Consider the following 17,092-nt stretch of genomic DNA (forward strand, 5'->3'; position numbering starts at 1 on the left):
TGAGCAGCAAGTCACGGGCACGTTTGAAAGAAGACAAGCGACAAAAAAGCAAGGATGGTAACCAAAGTCAATTAACATGACCAAAAGGCAAAAACATACAACACTAGGTATTCGCTGGTCGTCACCGACCCAACTACTAATCCGGCCCTCATTGGCTTATCTATGGGAGAGCGGACGGGATCCCGAGTTTTCCAATGGGTATGGTCGTATGTGCTAGAGCTTGGAAAACAAACGCACTGAGTAGCAGGTTTGAGAGAAATCCTCGTTGTCCCAGCCCCAAACATACAACGATCCTTTTGCCCGTTCACAAATCTCAAAAGACCACTGAAAGGCTAAGATTGTCAACAGCAGGCACTAGTCTTCGAATACCCTCCAAACTACGAAACGGCGAAAACGGAGGAAGCAAACCGTCTCGAAGAGCAACCCCCAAGCCCTGCCCTCCGTTGGCTGACGGCCGGCCGGCACACATACACACACATACACTTCACCGGATTTACCGGCTCTCGCCCCTCGCGCCCCCGGGGGTGAGCGGTCGTACCAACCATAGTACGGGATAGCGTCCTCAAGAATACGGGACACACGGAGGATATTGGCCTTTCCGCGTGACAAATCGTATTACTAGCCAGCCCTCAGAAGCCGGGGGAGAAGAAGGGCTGCAACCACGACACACATACACGCACACCACCATCTTCGGAAACCAAGCGGCGGTTGGTCGGTGGTGGTATCCGGCTGTCTCGGCGCGTTGCCCGGAGTAAAAGCATCGAGCGAATCGGATAGTGTATATGCCATATATCGCGAGATCTTGCATCTCTCTTGACAGCCACTGCCACAGCCAACCACTTGGACGAAAGGAGCAAGCCAGCGTAACATTTGGGATTCTGCTCGTCTCCCTTCTAGGAGACAAGTAGGGGAGGGGAGGGGCAGGGGAGAAACCACACAAAACTCTGCTTTGCTTCTTAGGAGCTTTGCTGGCCCCGGGTTGGACGGCAACAACCGACGAGCGACTGGTACCCTTGTCTCGGGTATGGAACACGACAGAATAACTTTCTCCCCAATCCTTCAAAGGCGTAACCTTTGGACGAATGGTCTATCAGACTGCAACGTTGACGAGCGAACTGTCAAAATCCCCTCTTTCTGCGGCGCCCGGTCAGTCGACGAAGGGGGCGCATCAGATGACAGTCTCGCAATTTGAAAATAGAAAGAACCGAGTGATTCGAAAGCCCTGAATGTGCCACAGCATCATGCTGAGCTGAGCGTCTTGCTTCGCTGGCTCGGGCTTGACCTGTTCGAGGCCGGTCTGCTGCATGAGGTATGCCTGGCACATCCAAAATTGGGCGACGCGGCCTGTTCTCAGAACGAAGCATGAAGTGGATGGCGAATATGGGGATTACGGCCGTTCGTGCCCTCACATACCCAACACCAAGGCCACCTGCAAATGTGCTCGTTGGCTAGCGTGCGCCCAGAAAGGCGTTTCCCTCGAGCCGCAACGCACTAGCACAGCTGCAGACGGGCACAAATGCTGGGAAGAGTGCCTCCCAATCCAATCGCAACGCTTGAAGCGCTTGAAGCCACAACCCCTCACCTGCAAGCCGCAAGCACTGTCTGATCTGACCAAGTATCGGCAATCGGCTCCCTTCCTGAGAACCAATGGCGGCGTTTTAGGGCAAGGCTAGGCGGGAAACGCCTGGAGACGACGGGACGTGCTGCAAACATGACCCGTCTCGGCATATGAAGCTCTTGTAAGGTCAGTGCAGGCCCCTTTCCTTACCTAACGTCCCATAGCTTCATCGCCTCAAGGCGACCGCGTTCCCTTAGAGCGTTAGACCATCCCAGGTCGACCTGGTCTGAACATTGGTAGTGCTACCATCTGAGGGGAAGTGCTCGGAACCCTCCCGCGCCAGCCTTGTTTCAACGACGCCCTATCAAAGAGAAGCAGCGACGATGTTGACTGGGAGGCATAGCAGACGGCGAGCTGGCCTGATGGAGTTCAACGCCTTTCCACCCCGCTTGGGCCAGCGGCTGCCAGGAGCCAGACGTAGGATGCGGAACGCAGGACTTAGGAGGAGCGGCCTACATGCTCGATCACGACGCCGCGGGTGGTCGTCCTGAATCAAGTCCACCATGGCAATCATGACCATGCCTGGTATGTGCGTCTGCGGGAAAGCGGGTTCGATGTTTCGATGGATAGAAGTTTGCCTGAGGAAACTAATCATTGATAAGTAGACGCGTCTGTGTTAGCTTATTCAAAGACGTGGTGAAAGCAAGGAGGAAAGACCTAGCAGAGTCTCCATAGAGGCGGTTGGTGAATGAGAGGATTGGTGAAGAAAGTCGTCAAGGGCTGGTAGGCCAGGATGCAACGTGGGAAAAACCTAGTGCGGGCTGTGCAGGGAACTGTACAAGGGTTCGACGGACCACTCGCATCTCTGGAATCTTTGGGCGGAGATCAGACGATGCGGCTGATGGAACAGAGATCGACCGCTCCTCCAGCCTGAGCTAGTGTAGTCGCCCACCGTCCACGGGCTTTAGCCTATGTGCGTCGACCAGGGAAGGCGTCCTGTTCGTTCTGGAAGAACGACACGTTGAATCGCAGCGAGTCTCTCGGACTGGGGAGTCTGAGAGTGGGTGACATTGACAAGCCCACTTCATATCGTTGTAGGCGGGCCGGAATTAGAGTTCGCAACTATGTTCGGGAATTAAGGCCACCAGCCATGGTTTGCCGCCGAGAGAAGAGGGTTTGAATTTTGGAATGTTGGAATGATGGACGTGGATATGTGAACTGTCAATGTCATCCGGTACCGACGGACATCGAAGGTCGGGCTGTCTGTGGTTCCTTATTGGAGGCGGGTCGTGAAGGATGGATGGAAAACCAATGGTACGAGACAATACGATATGACCAGCCGCGGGCCGGAACGGCATTGCTGATCAGTGCAGGTAGGGCAGTTGCAGGCACTCGATGGTCTCACTGTCGAGTGCAATGACAGGCGCAGGCGACGACAGTTTCCAGTTTTGAGTGTGATTGATTCACCGGCTCGTTGGCTAGATGGCAAGCGTAAGTGACTGATCATGTATTCCTTCCCAAGTTTCCCATGGAATTGTACTAGTGGTATGCAGGAAGCAATTGCTCACCTTTTGGCAGGTCTGGGTTGGTGTGTGGTTGGGCTGGTGGCGGCACTAATTCACCTAAACGACATGGGAGCCGCTGCCGCCATGCATGTCGAATGCGGCCGGTCAACGTTTCCTTGGTACCGACGTCGCGACTCGAGCCCAATGCGGTTCGCTCGTCAACATATGCATGCATATGTATGTACATTTATCCGCACATGAATAGTGCGGCACGTAGCGATGCCCTGCAGTGCAGCCAGGCGCCACTATCTATGCCCTCGTAGCATACCGCAGTAAGAGACTTGACGCGGCATATTCTGACATCTGCCCTCTGGTGACGTGGATATCGATGGTTTGCTGTTTGAACGGCGCATGCACACATCACGTCCCGTCCTGTACGCCCCTCAATTTGCATCATGTTGTACGTGCGTAAAGGACCGTGTTCGAAGCTGACGTGGATAGCGTAGTATCCGTACCGGTTGCTGGTGACATTCTTGTTGTGTATTTTGTCTGGGGAGTCGCGCCGCATCGACGCATCGAATGCGCAGCAACGGTGCAGAATCGAAGCGGTGACCCTCAGGTAGGCGAGAAACAAATCGAACAAGAAAAAGAAAATTTCAAGCACAGAATCTGAGCGTGCCGGATTCAGTGCAGCGCAGCAGATCCGGGGGTCCCTGTTCGACAACGGACGCGGACAGGGAGTTGGATGGAAAACCAGACGAGCAAATCGCATCCATTTGCTGGCCAGCAGCCCGGATAATGGAATATTGCCGATTACAGAGTCCCCTCTGGTTTATGGGTCTCCCGGTTGGATCGTCAGAGTTGTGTGGAGCACTAGGAGACGTTCAGTCCAAGTTCCCAACTCTCCAGCCAGTTCTCCAACCAGTCTCCAATCCTTTCCAAGCCAGTCTCATCCCAATCCCAAACGACTTTGCGGGCCGAGAGTCGCAGGGTGCACGGAAGTTGTCGAACAGGGGCTCCTAGCTTGACGGCGGGAATCTGAGCGTCACAGTTCAAAGGGTCACCTTCAGTCGTCAATGTGAAGGTCTGAAGAGGGTTGAGACCGTTGACTTGACATGGGCATTCTGAGCCTAAAGTCAGCTTTGTTTATCGTCGTCTTTCGCAACCGATTGGATCCTGAGATTGAAGCTTGTGGTGAGCCCCTGCATGGTTTGCTTCGCCGCCAAGTCTGTCTCCCGCACCCAGCTGCACGTCCGTTCCGGCGCGGTTCGCGATTGGATTATGAGCTGGTTGACAGGTGCAGCAAGTGTGTGGATGAGGTTGACTCGAGTAAGTAACAAGCTCTGCTCGCTGGCATGACATACCATCGATTTTCATGCCCAGAAAGCCGCCGATACAGGCCTATTCGTGAGGTTTTCGTACAGAGAGCCGAGAACGAGTCTGACCTTGCCGGTGGGATCCGAATAAAACGGCGACAGGCTGCGAACCGCCGACAACGGCCGGTTATCTCGAAAAAATTTGAACTTTTCTCATGCCCCGGAGGAGAGTCGCATGCGCGGTTGGAAGTCTCCTGGCCTGCCTAAAAATAAGATAGGGACAGGTGGTGAAAGCAGCCGGGCGTCGTCTCTGGAACTGCAACGCAGCAGCGTCTTTCGGCAACTGTCAAGCTGATCTCATTTCGCGTCATCCGAAGCCATGACAGCTGGGTGGTTGGGGGTGAAGGAAAAGAGGATATTGTTCAAGTAGTTGGAGAAGGTTCAGTGCAGCTAGCCATGATGTGTTTCTTCATCATCCATGTGCTCCGAACGGTAAGTTCCATCGCTTGCCAATCCACCGGGACCGTGGGAAATGATGATGGGATGGTTAGGCGCGGCAGCGTAACATTGTCTAAAGGAAAAAAAAAAAGTTGGGATTCATCTTCCGCAGGCTCAAGGTATGTGACCGTGTGCCTGTAGTATATTCCATAGTGTATCCGTACTGTCTGGCTTGATCCACGTCCATCAAACGGCAAACCGGGTTCCATTATGCTGGGAACCTAAGTGGTGGGGGAGCGGTACTTTCCTGCATCTGAGATCGTGGTTCCATCCGGAGGGGAAAAGCGGAAGATTTCTTGTCTTGACGAGAGACGGGAGGAGACGACAGTCCCAACGACAGGGAAGCGGTGCCTTTCGGGTTAGAGGAGCGAAGTGGAGTGGGAAGACCCGTGTGTGGTCCCGCCGGTGGTGCTGTGGACGGATATTATCTCGTACGGTTCTCGGCAAGGTATGGTATACGCTTGTTCACAATTATGTCAGAGTTGTGTGTTTCCTTATCTGCCGCCAGTACGGCGGGTGAAAATGGGCGCAATGTATGGGATGACTGCAGAATTCGAAGTGAGGAAGGAAGTCAGGGTGAAGTGGAAGAAGGCACGTTTCTCGCAGCATATGCACTTACATCATACATGCACACGTACATAGAGGCACATGCATCTAGACGGCAGCGATCTTCGGTTTACTTCAACCCCCGCATTGACCAGGGGGCCCTCTTCTAGACCCTGCTGGGATCCTCCCATGTTGCTTGAACCTGCGTTTCCCTTTTGGGACATTCTTGCGAAACGTCCCTTGACCTCCTCTTTCTCCTCATCCCATCCAAGTCCCTTTCCTCACACTTCTCACCTCACCTCGTGCCTCGCTCCTTACACCTGTCCTGTCTTCAACTCTTCTCTCACAAACCAAACGAACGCCGTGACAGCTTTTTTCTCAGACAAGACATGCAACTTGTACCTTCTCGAGTTTCTGCTAGCTCCATTCCACCATTCAAGCCCCCTCCTCACCCCGGTCCCATGATCCATCTCCGTCTCCTCCTTCTCTGACCTTCACGGCCACCTCCGAGTCCTTCCTTACAAGTTACCTGCCCCTTTCTCCATCGTCATGTCGTTCATATCTCTCCCCTGCCCTCCTACGGTGTACCCAAGGTACAAGGGGCCCTCGTCTCTGGGCGGATCAACTGAATTGAAACATGTTCTACTGTGTATTATCCACTCAGTCTTCTTTCTGCCCGGTGCCTCAGGACTGACTGACTGACTGACTATCCAATCCTTACCTGCTCTCTCCTCGCTACTCTGCTGCTAGTAATCGCAGCAAGTACCTTGCCCTCGCCTTCGCGGCTTGACACACGCAAGTGTCTCCAAGACGTAGCTCTGTGAGTGTGGGTGTGAGGTGTGAGGTGTGTGCCAGGTACTCGCGCGAGTCTTCTCTTTCCAGCTTGTCTCTCTGCTTTCCTCAGTCAGCTGGAGCTGTTACGGATGGTAGTTGATACAATGGCTGGCCTGTCTCAGCTTTCCTTTCCAAACCTGACCCGTCCAGTTTTGTCGTGCCGAATGTTAGCCTTGAAAAGTCTCTTCCCTCCACCCTTCCTCTCTGCAGATGGTCTGTCCTTCCAAGTTCCCCATCCCTCATCTGCTCTTCTTCCCGTTCCCTTGGCCTTATCCTGTCTAATCATATCGCCTGGGCGTATTTTATTCTTATTTTTGTTCTTTTCTGTCCATTCCCAATCTGTTTTTTTTTTTAAGTCCGGGGGCTACTAGTCTTGTCTCACTTAACCCTTGCCTTGCCTTGCCCTGCTGTCATCATCATATCTGAGTTGGCCGGTCCGCGTCGGGCCAATATTGCGACTCCATTCTCGTGGGTTTCCTTCCCCCATACTATTTCGATCCAAGGTACATTGCGTTGTACCGTACGTACACCTCGACACATCAGCCCCATACACGCACATACGGATACCCATACACATACATATACACATGCGTACATACGTACCCAGCAAGCATCCTTCTGCACCTCACCTTGTCTTCTTCTTGCAGACGGCTTCTGCGAGTTAATGTAGATGGGCCCCCGTTGACCCCATCATATCCCCATCCAGCCCATCCCGGCCCTCGATCCGACCACTCTCCTCCACCGGTACCTCCTCATCTTCACTACGCCATCTGCTCCTCGTTGTCGGCGTTCCTCTAGTCGCTTCCGTCCCGCAGTCGCCACACGGCTAGCTAGCTAGCTGCTGCTGGCTTACTTGGGTCATCTAACTGTACCCGCTCGTGACATTGTCCGCAAACAGATTAGCCCCGTCTGTCAACTGGCGGATCATGACTTCGGACCATCCTAGCTCTCTTCAACAGCACAACACCTTCGAATTTGATGGAACCGTTGATAAGACCCTTACTTCCCCCCTCTGTGCCAACCACGAGGTCTCTTCACCTGCTACCTTTCCTCGATACCTCTCCCCTCCCCTGACTCTCTCCTGCTCCTACATGTGGAAGCGCCACATGTCGGCGAATGGCTACCGCATCCTCCCTCCGTGCAGCGCCACAGAAATGGTCTCTGAATGACCTCAGCTCCGAGCTGCTGGCTCTCATTTTCGAGCAGGTAGGTTTTTTGAGCGGTTGACAATGCTTCAATGGCTACGCCACTCCTCCTATCCCGCAATTGCTTACCAAGATTTTCCAGCTCCGAGAGATAGACGAGCGCGCCCTTGCTGCTGCGCGGTGCTTGTCCAGGCGCTTTGAGGCTATCGCAACTCCCGTCACCTACCGTACGATTTGCCTCAACGAGCGCATTGTTGCTCCAGACGCCGAATCGCGGTATCCTAATCTCTTGCGCAATGTGTCGTCCTATACGAACCACGTCGTCACACGGAGCGACCTAGACCCTGACGGCATTCGGCGGGTGCTGGACAGGGTCCAAAGGCTAAAGACTGTGCGGTATGCTGACAGTGGTCTTCACAGCTTTTGGAAGTGATTTTCTGACGATACTCGCAGATGGCACTATGTCGATGCTGAATTCCGATCAGGACGACTCTGGCTTCCGTCAGACGTGCTCAACCCCCAGCAGACACGATTTAACGGCACGAAACTGTTCGTCGAGGACTTGCCCCTGCGAGAATTCGAGGGACAACTACGAGACACCTACGTCCGAGCGATTCCCACAGACCTTCTTGTCTCGCTCAAGCTTGCGAGTCCCGCCCCGCCGCTCACGACACGATTGAATTCCCTAAAACAGCTGCTCCTGCTCTCCCGCCGCCTGGAGACATTTCACTACGAAGACCGTGGGCAGGGGACGAACTTCAAGTTCGCCCAAGGAGAGCGCATACCCCCGCTGAAAGACTTGGCTCTCAAGTCATACGACTGGAACCATTCGAAGGAGGACACCCGCGCCCATTGGGACTTTTCTCAGCTCGAATCGCTCGACCTGAAGTACGTGCCCGTCTTCAACTTCCTGTCGACTGTGGATTTCCCCGACTTGGCAGGCTTGCGACATCTACACTGCGAAGACTTCAGCGCCCACCTAGTTGATAAACGAGAGGAAGCAACGGGCGGTTTATACTTACTGGTGGCTAATCACATTCGGGCTTTGCAGACCCTCAATGTGACGTGCCACACCCGTCTGTTCCCACTGGATGGCATTTTGAGACATGGCGAATCCCTCCAAGTGCTCAAGTTCCGTGATCACATGGGCTTTGGAGAGGAGGACCGACGGTGCCCAACGCTCTGGGGTGAGGATATCGCTATTTTGGCGCAAGGTCTCCCACACGTGCACACGCTGGAGCTGGACATGGACGTGGCCATGTGCGACCCGACCGAGTTCCTCCGCGCTCTATGCAGCTTCCGCAGCCTTCAAACTATCACACTACACGTCCAGACCGTTCTTCACGCGCTCGAGGTTGTTCACCCGGGAATGGACCGCGACTACGATGCGGCCTTACGCACTTTCCAGTTTCTGCTACGAGAGAAGCAGCTCGCGACGCCCGACGTGCCCTGGAAGCAAATCACAATTAATGTAGGCGGATGGCGCAAGGTCATGGTCCGTCGCTTCAGCGCTGCCTGGCGCCGTCAAAATGAAAACGGTGTGTACGCCGAGCGGTGTTTTGTGCTAGAGAGAGCCGACAACGGTCAAATGGCATATCGAGAAGAAATGAGCATCGAAGGCCGCTCAGCAACACCAACGCCCGATCCTCCGACGCCGAACATGGATACCGATTACGACTAATAAGGCCGAGAAAGGTACGGCCTACGTTCGTGGAGCGAGGAACGAGAGCCAAAAAAACATACAGAAAGAGAGCGAGAGAGAGAGATTCGCATGAGATACCAGGAGGGACAAAAAGACTACAGCAGGAAGGCAGAAAAACTACTGGGAGGCACTAGCATATAGATGGAGGAGACTGGCGACGTCAGCACTCTAATCTTAATGATACCAACGATGTTCATGACCATGCACCTCTGGCCTATCTACTCATCGCATCACGAGTGCATGTTCCTGCAGCTCTTGCACGTCTCTGCCGCAGTGCTTAATGCAATTCGCCATGGCTCCAAAACGGGGACGTGGGCGCATGCGTGCGTGCGTACTCGAAGCCCTGGATCGGGTATCCAGAACGCAGACGCAGAACGCTGAACGCAACGCTCAGCCGAACCACAATCGGGTACCAGAGTTCATCACCCGTGACGTGTCAGGACCCCTTCCCCGAGTGCCCCAATCTCCTTTCCATCCCCGCCCCAGGAATAGTAATCCCATCTCCAATCGGGTATCGTTCGCGACTTGGCCTTCGTGAAGCACGGGGCAGCTAGGTGAACCCGCGTTGGCCAGGAGCGGGGTTTTGAGTGAGGTGAGGTGAGTCGTTGAAAGAGTAAGGATCCGTACGTGAGGGCTTGACGGACGTTTGTGAATGCGGTTGTTTGCGATCGTGAAGGGGGGGGGGCATAGAGGATTCCGAAGTAAGGCAGTAAGTAGTAGCGGTAGATTATGGCGGTTTTGGTGCGAGGGTGCTGAGAGAGGCATCGTCACCTCTTGGTTCTGAATGATTCCATCTCGACTGGTCTGGTGTCAGGATATTCGTTGGACCATGGAATCGTGGTCTGGACGCTGGACGAAGGGTCCCCTAAGCGATACAGCGATGGTTCAAGATACCCTCGAATAACGACCCGGCGGACATGAACCGACGGATATGGGATCACATCAATCGCGTGATGCATAACCTCAATTAGATGATTCGAACCAAACCTAAGAGTCGGGAACATCTCCAATTACTCATCCCCACCCCGGACCTCTTGGCCAAATCTAGGCACGGACAAACCCGAGATTACACGCTCCTTTCGGGTGCGCCAGGGGGGTTTTGCGGGAGGGTCGGGAAGGTCCTCCCCACCCCGGCCCTCCCCCGTTCCGCTCCGTTTTCCCCGCAATTTTCGCAGTAGCATCACACCGAATGGGCCTGTCAGGTGAACTCTATCTCTTACCGAAGCACAGACCCTCTCTTTCTTCACCTCGGTGAGAGATGCAAGATCGCGACCTCACCTTGCTTCACACCTTGCTCACACCGAGAGGTGGAGGTGCGCGAGAGGAGACGTGGGCAGAAAAAAAGAACGAGTAGATTTTAATGTTCCAGTAGATGCTACGAGTCTCGAAGACGTGTACTGTGTATTTCATCTTCGCTCCCTGACCCTGTGGTGGTTGATATGGTGGTAATGTAGCTAAATGTATTGCGGGTAAAACGCAATTTGCTGCCAGGTATGTAGCTACCCTGACGAGGGGTGGGCGAGCTCGTACGGGCATTCATATGCCTGTAGTACCTCTGTTCGATCAAAGTGATTCATGTATAGTTAACTTGGGGCTGATCTAAGATCTCGTGGCTCTCAAGCTTTGGTACCAGAAGTCCGAAACCAGGAAAATGTTAACACATTTATGTCTCGAAGGGCCTGAAGCCATGTTCCGCGGATAGAGCACCAGAGCGTCCCGAACTGGGTACCGGGCGTCTCCCAAATAGTCCTGCTTAGCTACTATCGGCACTTGAGCTCGTTCCTTTGCACCACGGCTCCTGAGAGGCTAATATCAAGCAGCTGATTTGCGCGTCGTAGTGTTTAGCCGAGAAGGGAAGGAATTGCTACTGACACTGGGGCATTTATCGTGGCCTCGTTTGAGTGATGCTACTTGCAGTTGTAAATGAGGGTTGAAACGTGTAGAAACGTGATATCAAACATCCGGAAGACAAACTTGCCTATGCATGTCGAGAGGTTGGCTAATTGACCATGAACGAAAACAGCACGCTTGATAGTCTAGGCATAACATGCCAAAAAGTCTCCTTTAGATATGTCGGTCGCAGCTCTGCAGAATCTGTGTGGCCAAGATTACCAAAGAGGAACGTCGTGGTTTGACCATATCCAGCAGAGAAGCCACCAAATATCCCCAAGGTGGATGCTTTTTTCCAATCCGCCAAGGCTGCGTTAGAACCGCGAAAGAGTTCCCTGTGCAAACGCAAGCACTCGCTTGCTCGAATCTCAGTTTCTCCCTCTCTCTGTCTCTCTCGGGTGCCTGCCATCCGTCGATCGAGATCCTGTACTGAAAGTATTGTCATCAGAGAGTGATCGTTCGAAAGCCTTGTAACTTGCGAGGCCATGGCTCCACACCGTGTGAAGCTACCTGGTCCCGTGACAGATTGATGGTCAAACATGGCTATCGCTTTCCGAAATCATATATGGCGAGACATCGCGTGCCATTGTAAAATCAGCCAAGGCCGGAAGTTTCCCGTGGCTGGCTGAAATCGTCTCTGTGTCTTACATCTAGAGGGGGTGTTTGAGTGCGAGGTACGCACGCCACCGGGCCGTCCGTGTAGAGGAACGAGACATGATTCCCGGGAATCTGGTCGAGTGGTGGACTAGCTTCCGCCAGGGGCACACCAAAATGACTTGTAAGACATGTTCCAGCCGCGCCGCCCTCGCTTAGCCCTCTGGAGTGTATTCCAGCCCGAATGATCCTGCGGATAAGATGCCTGCATAGTCTCCACCGTGCGATTTCGTGCAAGGCTTTGCTGGCCGAGAACTCTGTTTTCGCTGTCAGTACAAGCAACCCTAACCCTGAGTCGTATGACGAAAAAGGTGGATGCAGAGGGGTGAACAATGAATCTCGAGGCTCTTCCACGGCAAAGTCTCAACTCGATTACCTGTATCGTCGGAGATGTTCCCTTTTGTTCTCTACAGTTCCAGCCCTTTTAGTTCAAGACTGAAGACCTGTCAAGACCGTAACTGGATTGGCGAGCCTGGTAATGCCTTGGGCTGGCTGAGCGCGGATCTGGGCCGTCCCGAATCTTCTTGCTTCTCTACACGCTGCGCAGATGGCATGGAATGTATGTGGCCACGACAACTCGATAGTTCCCCAAGGGTTCTTCAAGTAGTGGCCGAGCGTCATTCCTCGGATTGTTAGGGCCCGGCATGTCGGGTCGCGGAACGGCAGGAAGGTTTCGCAAGACTCGGATGGCTGACCTAGTCAGCAGGGTGCTCCGGCTCCCTCAGCTGGCTTGAGACGGTTGACAGCCTGATGGTAATTAGCAGGTCTCTCTCTCTGGAATGTTCGCCCTAGAGTTGTGTTCCCTGATAGCTTCCTAGAGCTGCCCACCATCATGTTTGGTCTCGGGGATGCTGTAGGCGCAGAAGCTCGGTAGTAGGTATGGGTCTACTTTTCGTCATATTCTCGATTCGCTTTTGTCGAAGGATAGAATGAGGTTTTGTCGAACAGTGAACAAGAATTTGACGTTTCGATAGGAATGACAAACAATGACTGGAGATCAATTGGGATCGGCAAACGTTCCCTGGCAACCTGACGAGAGGCATTCAAGGGAGGAGGTCAGAAAGGGCTAACGGCGATGGGGTAGATCGATGGGGAGGGAGAGACATTGTGGCTGCTTGTCTCTTCTTTCCGCCTGTTTGCAGCTGCACAAACGTCCCGTCGGTGCTGGATAGGCGTCGATGTGATTCAGTTCGTATATACGTGCGGGTATGCTTCCCGGTCGATACAGATAGATGCAGAGACACGCGTGTAGCAACATCAGACATGTCTCAACTGTCAGCACCGTCAGCTGTCTCTCTATAAACCTGTTGCTTGTTTGGAACCTGATTGGAGACTAGGGAGCTGATGAGACGGGATCAAGGAACGAAGCAGGACCTTCTTGCCGGGCTTTTGTTGTACAAGACTTGAGGAATGTTTGACTGACCATTGAAGTATGTCGGTGTCCACCAACATTCGAAGGCTTCTGCTCGAACTACGCTGACCAAGATTCGTGCAGGACGGAAGCTCGCCTTGGAAAGGGGCCTTGACGCGTTTGAATACCAACGTCATGTTGATGTCAGGGATAGGTCGAGTTGGAAACAACACCACACTCCACTCCAGACGATACCAGGAGACGAAAACAACACTAGGAATAATTGAATAATGACCATTCTGCTACCAGAAAAGGACAGGCGAAATCGGGAGCGTACAATGGGCTGCCTGCACATTGGAGAAAAGCTTGAAAATAATACTTGTCACGAGCCGAGCACCAAGGTTTGTTTCTCGTCGCATAAACCGATAGAAAGAAGCAGCACCACGAGCTCAGCGCAGTCGATTTTCCGTTCCCAGCCAGCACATTGACCTGCTCCTAAGCTGTCGTACTATTACCAGGCTTCCCATTCCTCGGTAGTCCTCGCTCTCCCGCCTTCCTCCACGGCCGTTCGTCTGTTTCGTTCTTGATCCGGCGCGCCTCAAACGTTCGTACTTTCCACAACGACACGCCATTCAGCCGGTTCGGGAAAGCCTCAATGTACATCTTACCTTTGCGCAGCACGGGAAGGACGGGCTGGAAAATCGGACAAAGTCAGGTACGCAGAAGCGTCGCCGTTTTCGGTCAGCACGCCGTGTCCTAACCACTCTCCCCTCACGCCCCCTTCCCACGTTCCTGTCCTGCCGTCATCTTTTCTGGTACACCGTCTGACCTCCGCATTCGTATCTCCTCTTCCTCCCATTCTTACTCTCATCTCTGTCTCGGGCTCCCCAGGTTTTCCTACAGTAGACACCCTCACCGTGTTCAGTTTGACTGTACGAAGCCGCACAGTCCCTGGATCAGCGCGACGCATGTCAGATCGCCGGCTTGTCCCGGAATATCAGTTCGTATACGGTCAACGGCATATGCAAAACCCATCCATGGATGGAGGCGCTGACGGCCGCATGACTCTGAGACCATGTGACATTTTCCGAACCGCCTCACACAAGCCCTCAAACCAAACCAGAGAATTGGGAATGATGGACTAGGACGGCAGTTTATATCACACCCCGTTGTGTTTACGGTCAGGGCATACTGCATCTCGACCTTTTCGAACTCGGCGATCCAGGCAGGGCTGGAACGGACGTACCTTGATGCTTCCGGATGGACAGTCGCCCTGCAAGATTGCTGCACGTCAGGATGTAACCCAAAGGTCTATCCGAGCATCTCAAGGCCAGACGAACTTGCAGCGTCCACGCCCCCTGACCCGCCCATCGTCTCTGTTTGTGAATAGGGACATTTCCCCCTCTTTTTCTCCTTCGGTGGTCCCGGACCGTCACCGCTGGCTGTCGCTTGGTATCTTCCGCCTCCTCTAAGGTATAGGTACTTGCCAGTGAAAACGACCAGATCCATCACTTCTCTTTCGGTTCCCCCTCCCTGCCCCTCCTCCATGTCGGTGTGCGCAACCGCAATATCCCACTCCCTATGCCTCTGCATCCTACTACTTCCATACCTTCTCCGCTCCTCTCTCGCTACTTCCCCTGTCGTCTTGGACATTGCACACCGTATATTTCACTCCTCACATCGCCAAGATCAGCCCCCTTTTCTCCGGATCAAGCAGAGCCACTGAACACCATGATCTATGAATACTAGTGCTGGGCCCTCGCCAAATCAGGCCATCTCCTCCAGCCCGCTCCGTACCGTCAGATAGGGTGCCTCGATCGAACTCAACTCTAGCCTCTTTCTCATTTTGAACCTCGCTAGCCAGCCGCTTGGCCCATCGTCACCGCCGCCATCCCTCCCGAGTGTCCCAGGAGCCTGGTGGTCGGCCGACGGGCGCTCTACTACCCACGAAGCCTTCTCTAGCCTGTTTTTTGCCTTTGTCTTGACAGCGCTCGGCAAGCCACTCCCTTCTCTTCCGTTGAAATCTACCTAGGACAACGGGTGTGGGCTGCTGAAAATTAGCATTCATCACATCACAGGTCCAACGCCATGAACGCTTGTACAGAGCCTAGGCCTCTGAGCATCGAGTCCTCATCCCTCTTTGCAAGTATAATTTTGCAACGCTGCGCCAATAGTCTGCTTGGTACTTCTCAGCCCCCCCCTGGCCCTCCATCTATCTCCTCTTCTCCACGCAAACGAAGGCCATGCGCTTAGCTACCAGGAGTGTCTTTATGTCGATCCAACCATGTGTTTGCGGACTCCATATCCTCCAGGACAAGAGGTGTTCTCTTTTCGCAGCCCGTCAGAGTGCGAGGTACAAGAGTCCCGCAGGGGTCGCGGGCCAGAAAGTGTATGAATTTCACGTAACAAGGAGGGACATGACACCGACGAGCCCACCTCATCTCTCTTGCCGGCGGCTTATCTCCCTTCAGCTGGCTTGTTCACCGTGCCCCGTCTACCCCTCGGCCCCATCAACGGCCGGTGCCTACTGTTAGAAGGCAGGCAGGCAACTCCTTTCTCCGCCAACCGGCCTACTGGCCGCCCGGGCAAGGAACTTGGATCTTGAGCCAAGGCACCTATCTGGGCTACGAGGCATTCAGGGACCTCATCAATGGTGGTATGTTCCCTGTCTTGCGTTAGTACATTGGGTCGCCGCGCACTCTCTCCGCCTCCTCCTCCGCCCAATGTCGCGCAAGCCCGACGGCCCAAAATCCCTAGCGTTGCTGCAAAGAATCGGCATCATGTACTCTTGGGGCTCGCCGTTGGGAAGAGGCCGCAAAAGCTGCAAAAGATGCAAAGGCTCGGACACACGCTTACACGCTTACCAACGGACGCAAAGACACTTGGAGTCTGACATCTCATTGCTGCGCTCCGACCTCGCCTGGCCTGCATCTATCAAGCACAGACTTCATGTGAGTAATTAGCTGCCATACAAACCCCAGACAACGCCTAGTCCATGGGTACCGCCGTAAGCGGCCGTCTGCTCTCTTGACCGGTTCGAATCCTGCCTGCCCTATGTACTGTTCCTTCTCGGCGACGGTGCAACGAGGCAGACGCGTGAGTGTACGTGTGTTATGCACGCTCGCGGCTTCCGCTTGGTTTGTCTCGTCGTCACGAGTGAATTTTCCATATTCCTTCAACCTCGTCGAGTCATCTTCCGATTCTGGCTCTCTTTTGGCGTCGTGGTTTGGATGCCTATGTCAAGGATGGCGTGTGTATTGTATTGTGTGTGACTCGAGTGTACCTGGTCGGTTCCTCGGACCACAGTGCTCGATATTGGCGAACGGCATTCTCCTTGCCCCTCCCCTGCCTGAGAGACAGGCGTGTATACACCACCCCCTTTGGCTCTCGCTCGCGCGCAGGTTTGTGTAACCAGGATCAACCCAATCCAAGGTCCCCATGAGCGTTGATTGCGGAGAGGGGCCAACCGAAGCCCGGACACCACTCATGGGCTCATCCCTTCCCCTTCTCTCTTTCTCTCGTTCGTTTTGGCCCGCCGCCGCGCGGGGAACGGAAAAAAAAAAAAAAAAAAAAGGCAGGCGACTCGTCGAGTAAGAGGAGAGAACTGAGGTGAAGCGGCGAGGAGAGAGAGAGAGAGAGCACAAGAGAGGAGACCCGGGACTAGCGCCAAGGGTCCCCGAAAGCTCTTCCCTCTCGACAAATGGATTGGCGGCAACGAGGGGCCTGTCAAAGAGGAACTCGAAGTTTCTCTCTCGTCCACTCGTACACCTCGTCCACTGGCCCCCGAAATGTACCTAGCTTGAACCCGGCTCGCCTCGAACGGCGCCTGTTCTTCTTCTGCTTCTCTCCTCTGGGCTGGCAGGCTGGCAGGCTGGCTGCCCCTCCCCTCCTCCCCTCTTCGCCTCCTCCCGCACCGCACACCGCGCACGCCATACAAACCACCCATACAGACACCAGTGACCAGACACGGGAGACATATCGATAGAGACGCCATGTGGGAACGAACAATCGTGTCTTTCAGGTTTAGTGGACCCCCCAGAGTAAAATTTGAACATTGCAGATCTGGAGGGGAAAAAAAAAGGTCCTTTGCTTC

General features: G+C 54.0%; 7 protein-coding genes across 7 annotated transcripts; 4 read left to right on the forward strand and 3 right to left on the reverse strand.

Moving 5' to 3' along the window:
* Positions 1–562: 562 nt before the first annotated feature.
* On the reverse strand, positions 563–1,063 carry CLUP02_14767 (uncharacterized protein; the record flags this gene model as incomplete). The annotated part of the gene is made up of 1 exon (XM_049293693.1): positions 563–1,063. A coding segment is annotated over one exon (501 nt), but the record flags the coding sequence as incomplete, so codon positions are not given.
* Positions 1,064–4,269: 3,206 nt separating this feature from the next.
* CLUP02_14768 (uncharacterized protein) lies at positions 4,270–4,646 on the forward strand (the record flags this gene model as incomplete). The annotated part of the gene is made up of 2 exons (XM_049293694.1): positions 4,270–4,396; positions 4,447–4,646. 2 exons carry the CDS (start codon positions 4,270–4,272, stop codon positions 4,644–4,646), a joined length of 327 nt encoding a protein of 108 aa, XP_049150840.1.
* Positions 4,647–6,635: 1,989 nt separating this feature from the next.
* CLUP02_14769 (uncharacterized protein) lies at positions 6,636–6,854 on the reverse strand (the record flags this gene model as incomplete). Its single annotated transcript, XM_049293695.1, has 1 exon — positions 6,636–6,854. The coding sequence occupies one exon, from the start codon at positions 6,852–6,854 to the stop codon at positions 6,636–6,638; it is 219 nt and encodes a 72-aa protein (XP_049150841.1).
* A 519-nt stretch (positions 6,855–7,373) lies between these two features.
* CLUP02_14770 (F-box domain-containing protein) lies at positions 7,374–9,083 on the forward strand (the record flags this gene model as incomplete). The annotated part of the gene is made up of 3 exons (XM_049293696.1): positions 7,374–7,463; positions 7,545–7,798; positions 7,856–9,083. 3 exons carry the CDS (start codon positions 7,374–7,376, stop codon positions 9,081–9,083), a joined length of 1,572 nt encoding a protein of 523 aa, XP_049150842.1.
* A 210-nt stretch (positions 9,084–9,293) lies between these two features.
* CLUP02_14771 (uncharacterized protein) lies at positions 9,294–9,658 on the forward strand (the record flags this gene model as incomplete). The annotated part of the gene is made up of 2 exons (XM_049293697.1): positions 9,294–9,427; positions 9,499–9,658. The coding sequence occupies 2 exons, from the start codon at positions 9,294–9,296 to the stop codon at positions 9,656–9,658; spliced, it is 294 nt and encodes a 97-aa protein (XP_049150843.1).
* A 213-nt stretch (positions 9,659–9,871) lies between these two features.
* Positions 9,872–13,196, reverse strand: CLUP02_14772 (uncharacterized protein; the record flags this gene model as incomplete). Its single annotated transcript, XM_049293698.1, has 16 exons — positions 9,872–10,091; positions 10,161–10,345; positions 10,404–10,608; positions 10,735–10,902; positions 11,016–11,140; positions 11,217–11,423; positions 11,534–11,615; positions 11,677–11,905; positions 11,938–12,024; positions 12,092–12,338; positions 12,393–12,468; positions 12,538–12,669; positions 12,753–12,812; positions 12,875–12,920; positions 12,971–13,066; positions 13,130–13,196. The coding sequence occupies 16 exons, from the start codon at positions 13,194–13,196 to the stop codon at positions 9,872–9,874; spliced, it is 2,232 nt and encodes a 743-aa protein (XP_049150844.1).
* Positions 13,197–13,289: 93 nt separating this feature from the next.
* Positions 13,290–16,984, forward strand: CLUP02_14773 (uncharacterized protein; the record flags this gene model as incomplete). The annotated part of the gene is made up of 15 exons (XM_049293699.1): positions 13,290–13,400; positions 13,500–13,569; positions 13,636–14,076; positions 14,106–14,377; positions 14,503–14,747; positions 14,833–15,015; positions 15,078–15,097; positions 15,174–15,371; positions 15,431–15,655; positions 15,679–15,950; positions 15,992–16,006; positions 16,092–16,249; positions 16,306–16,431; positions 16,664–16,789; positions 16,870–16,984. The coding sequence occupies 15 exons, from the start codon at positions 13,290–13,292 to the stop codon at positions 16,982–16,984; spliced, it is 2,577 nt and encodes an 858-aa protein (XP_049150845.1).
* Positions 16,985–17,092: the final 108 nt, after the last annotated feature.

This window comes from Colletotrichum lupini, chromosome 8 (assembly GCF_023278565.1).
Source record: "Colletotrichum lupini chromosome 8, complete sequence".
Taxonomy (NCBI): domain Eukaryota; kingdom Fungi; phylum Ascomycota; class Sordariomycetes; order Glomerellales; family Glomerellaceae; genus Colletotrichum; species Colletotrichum lupini.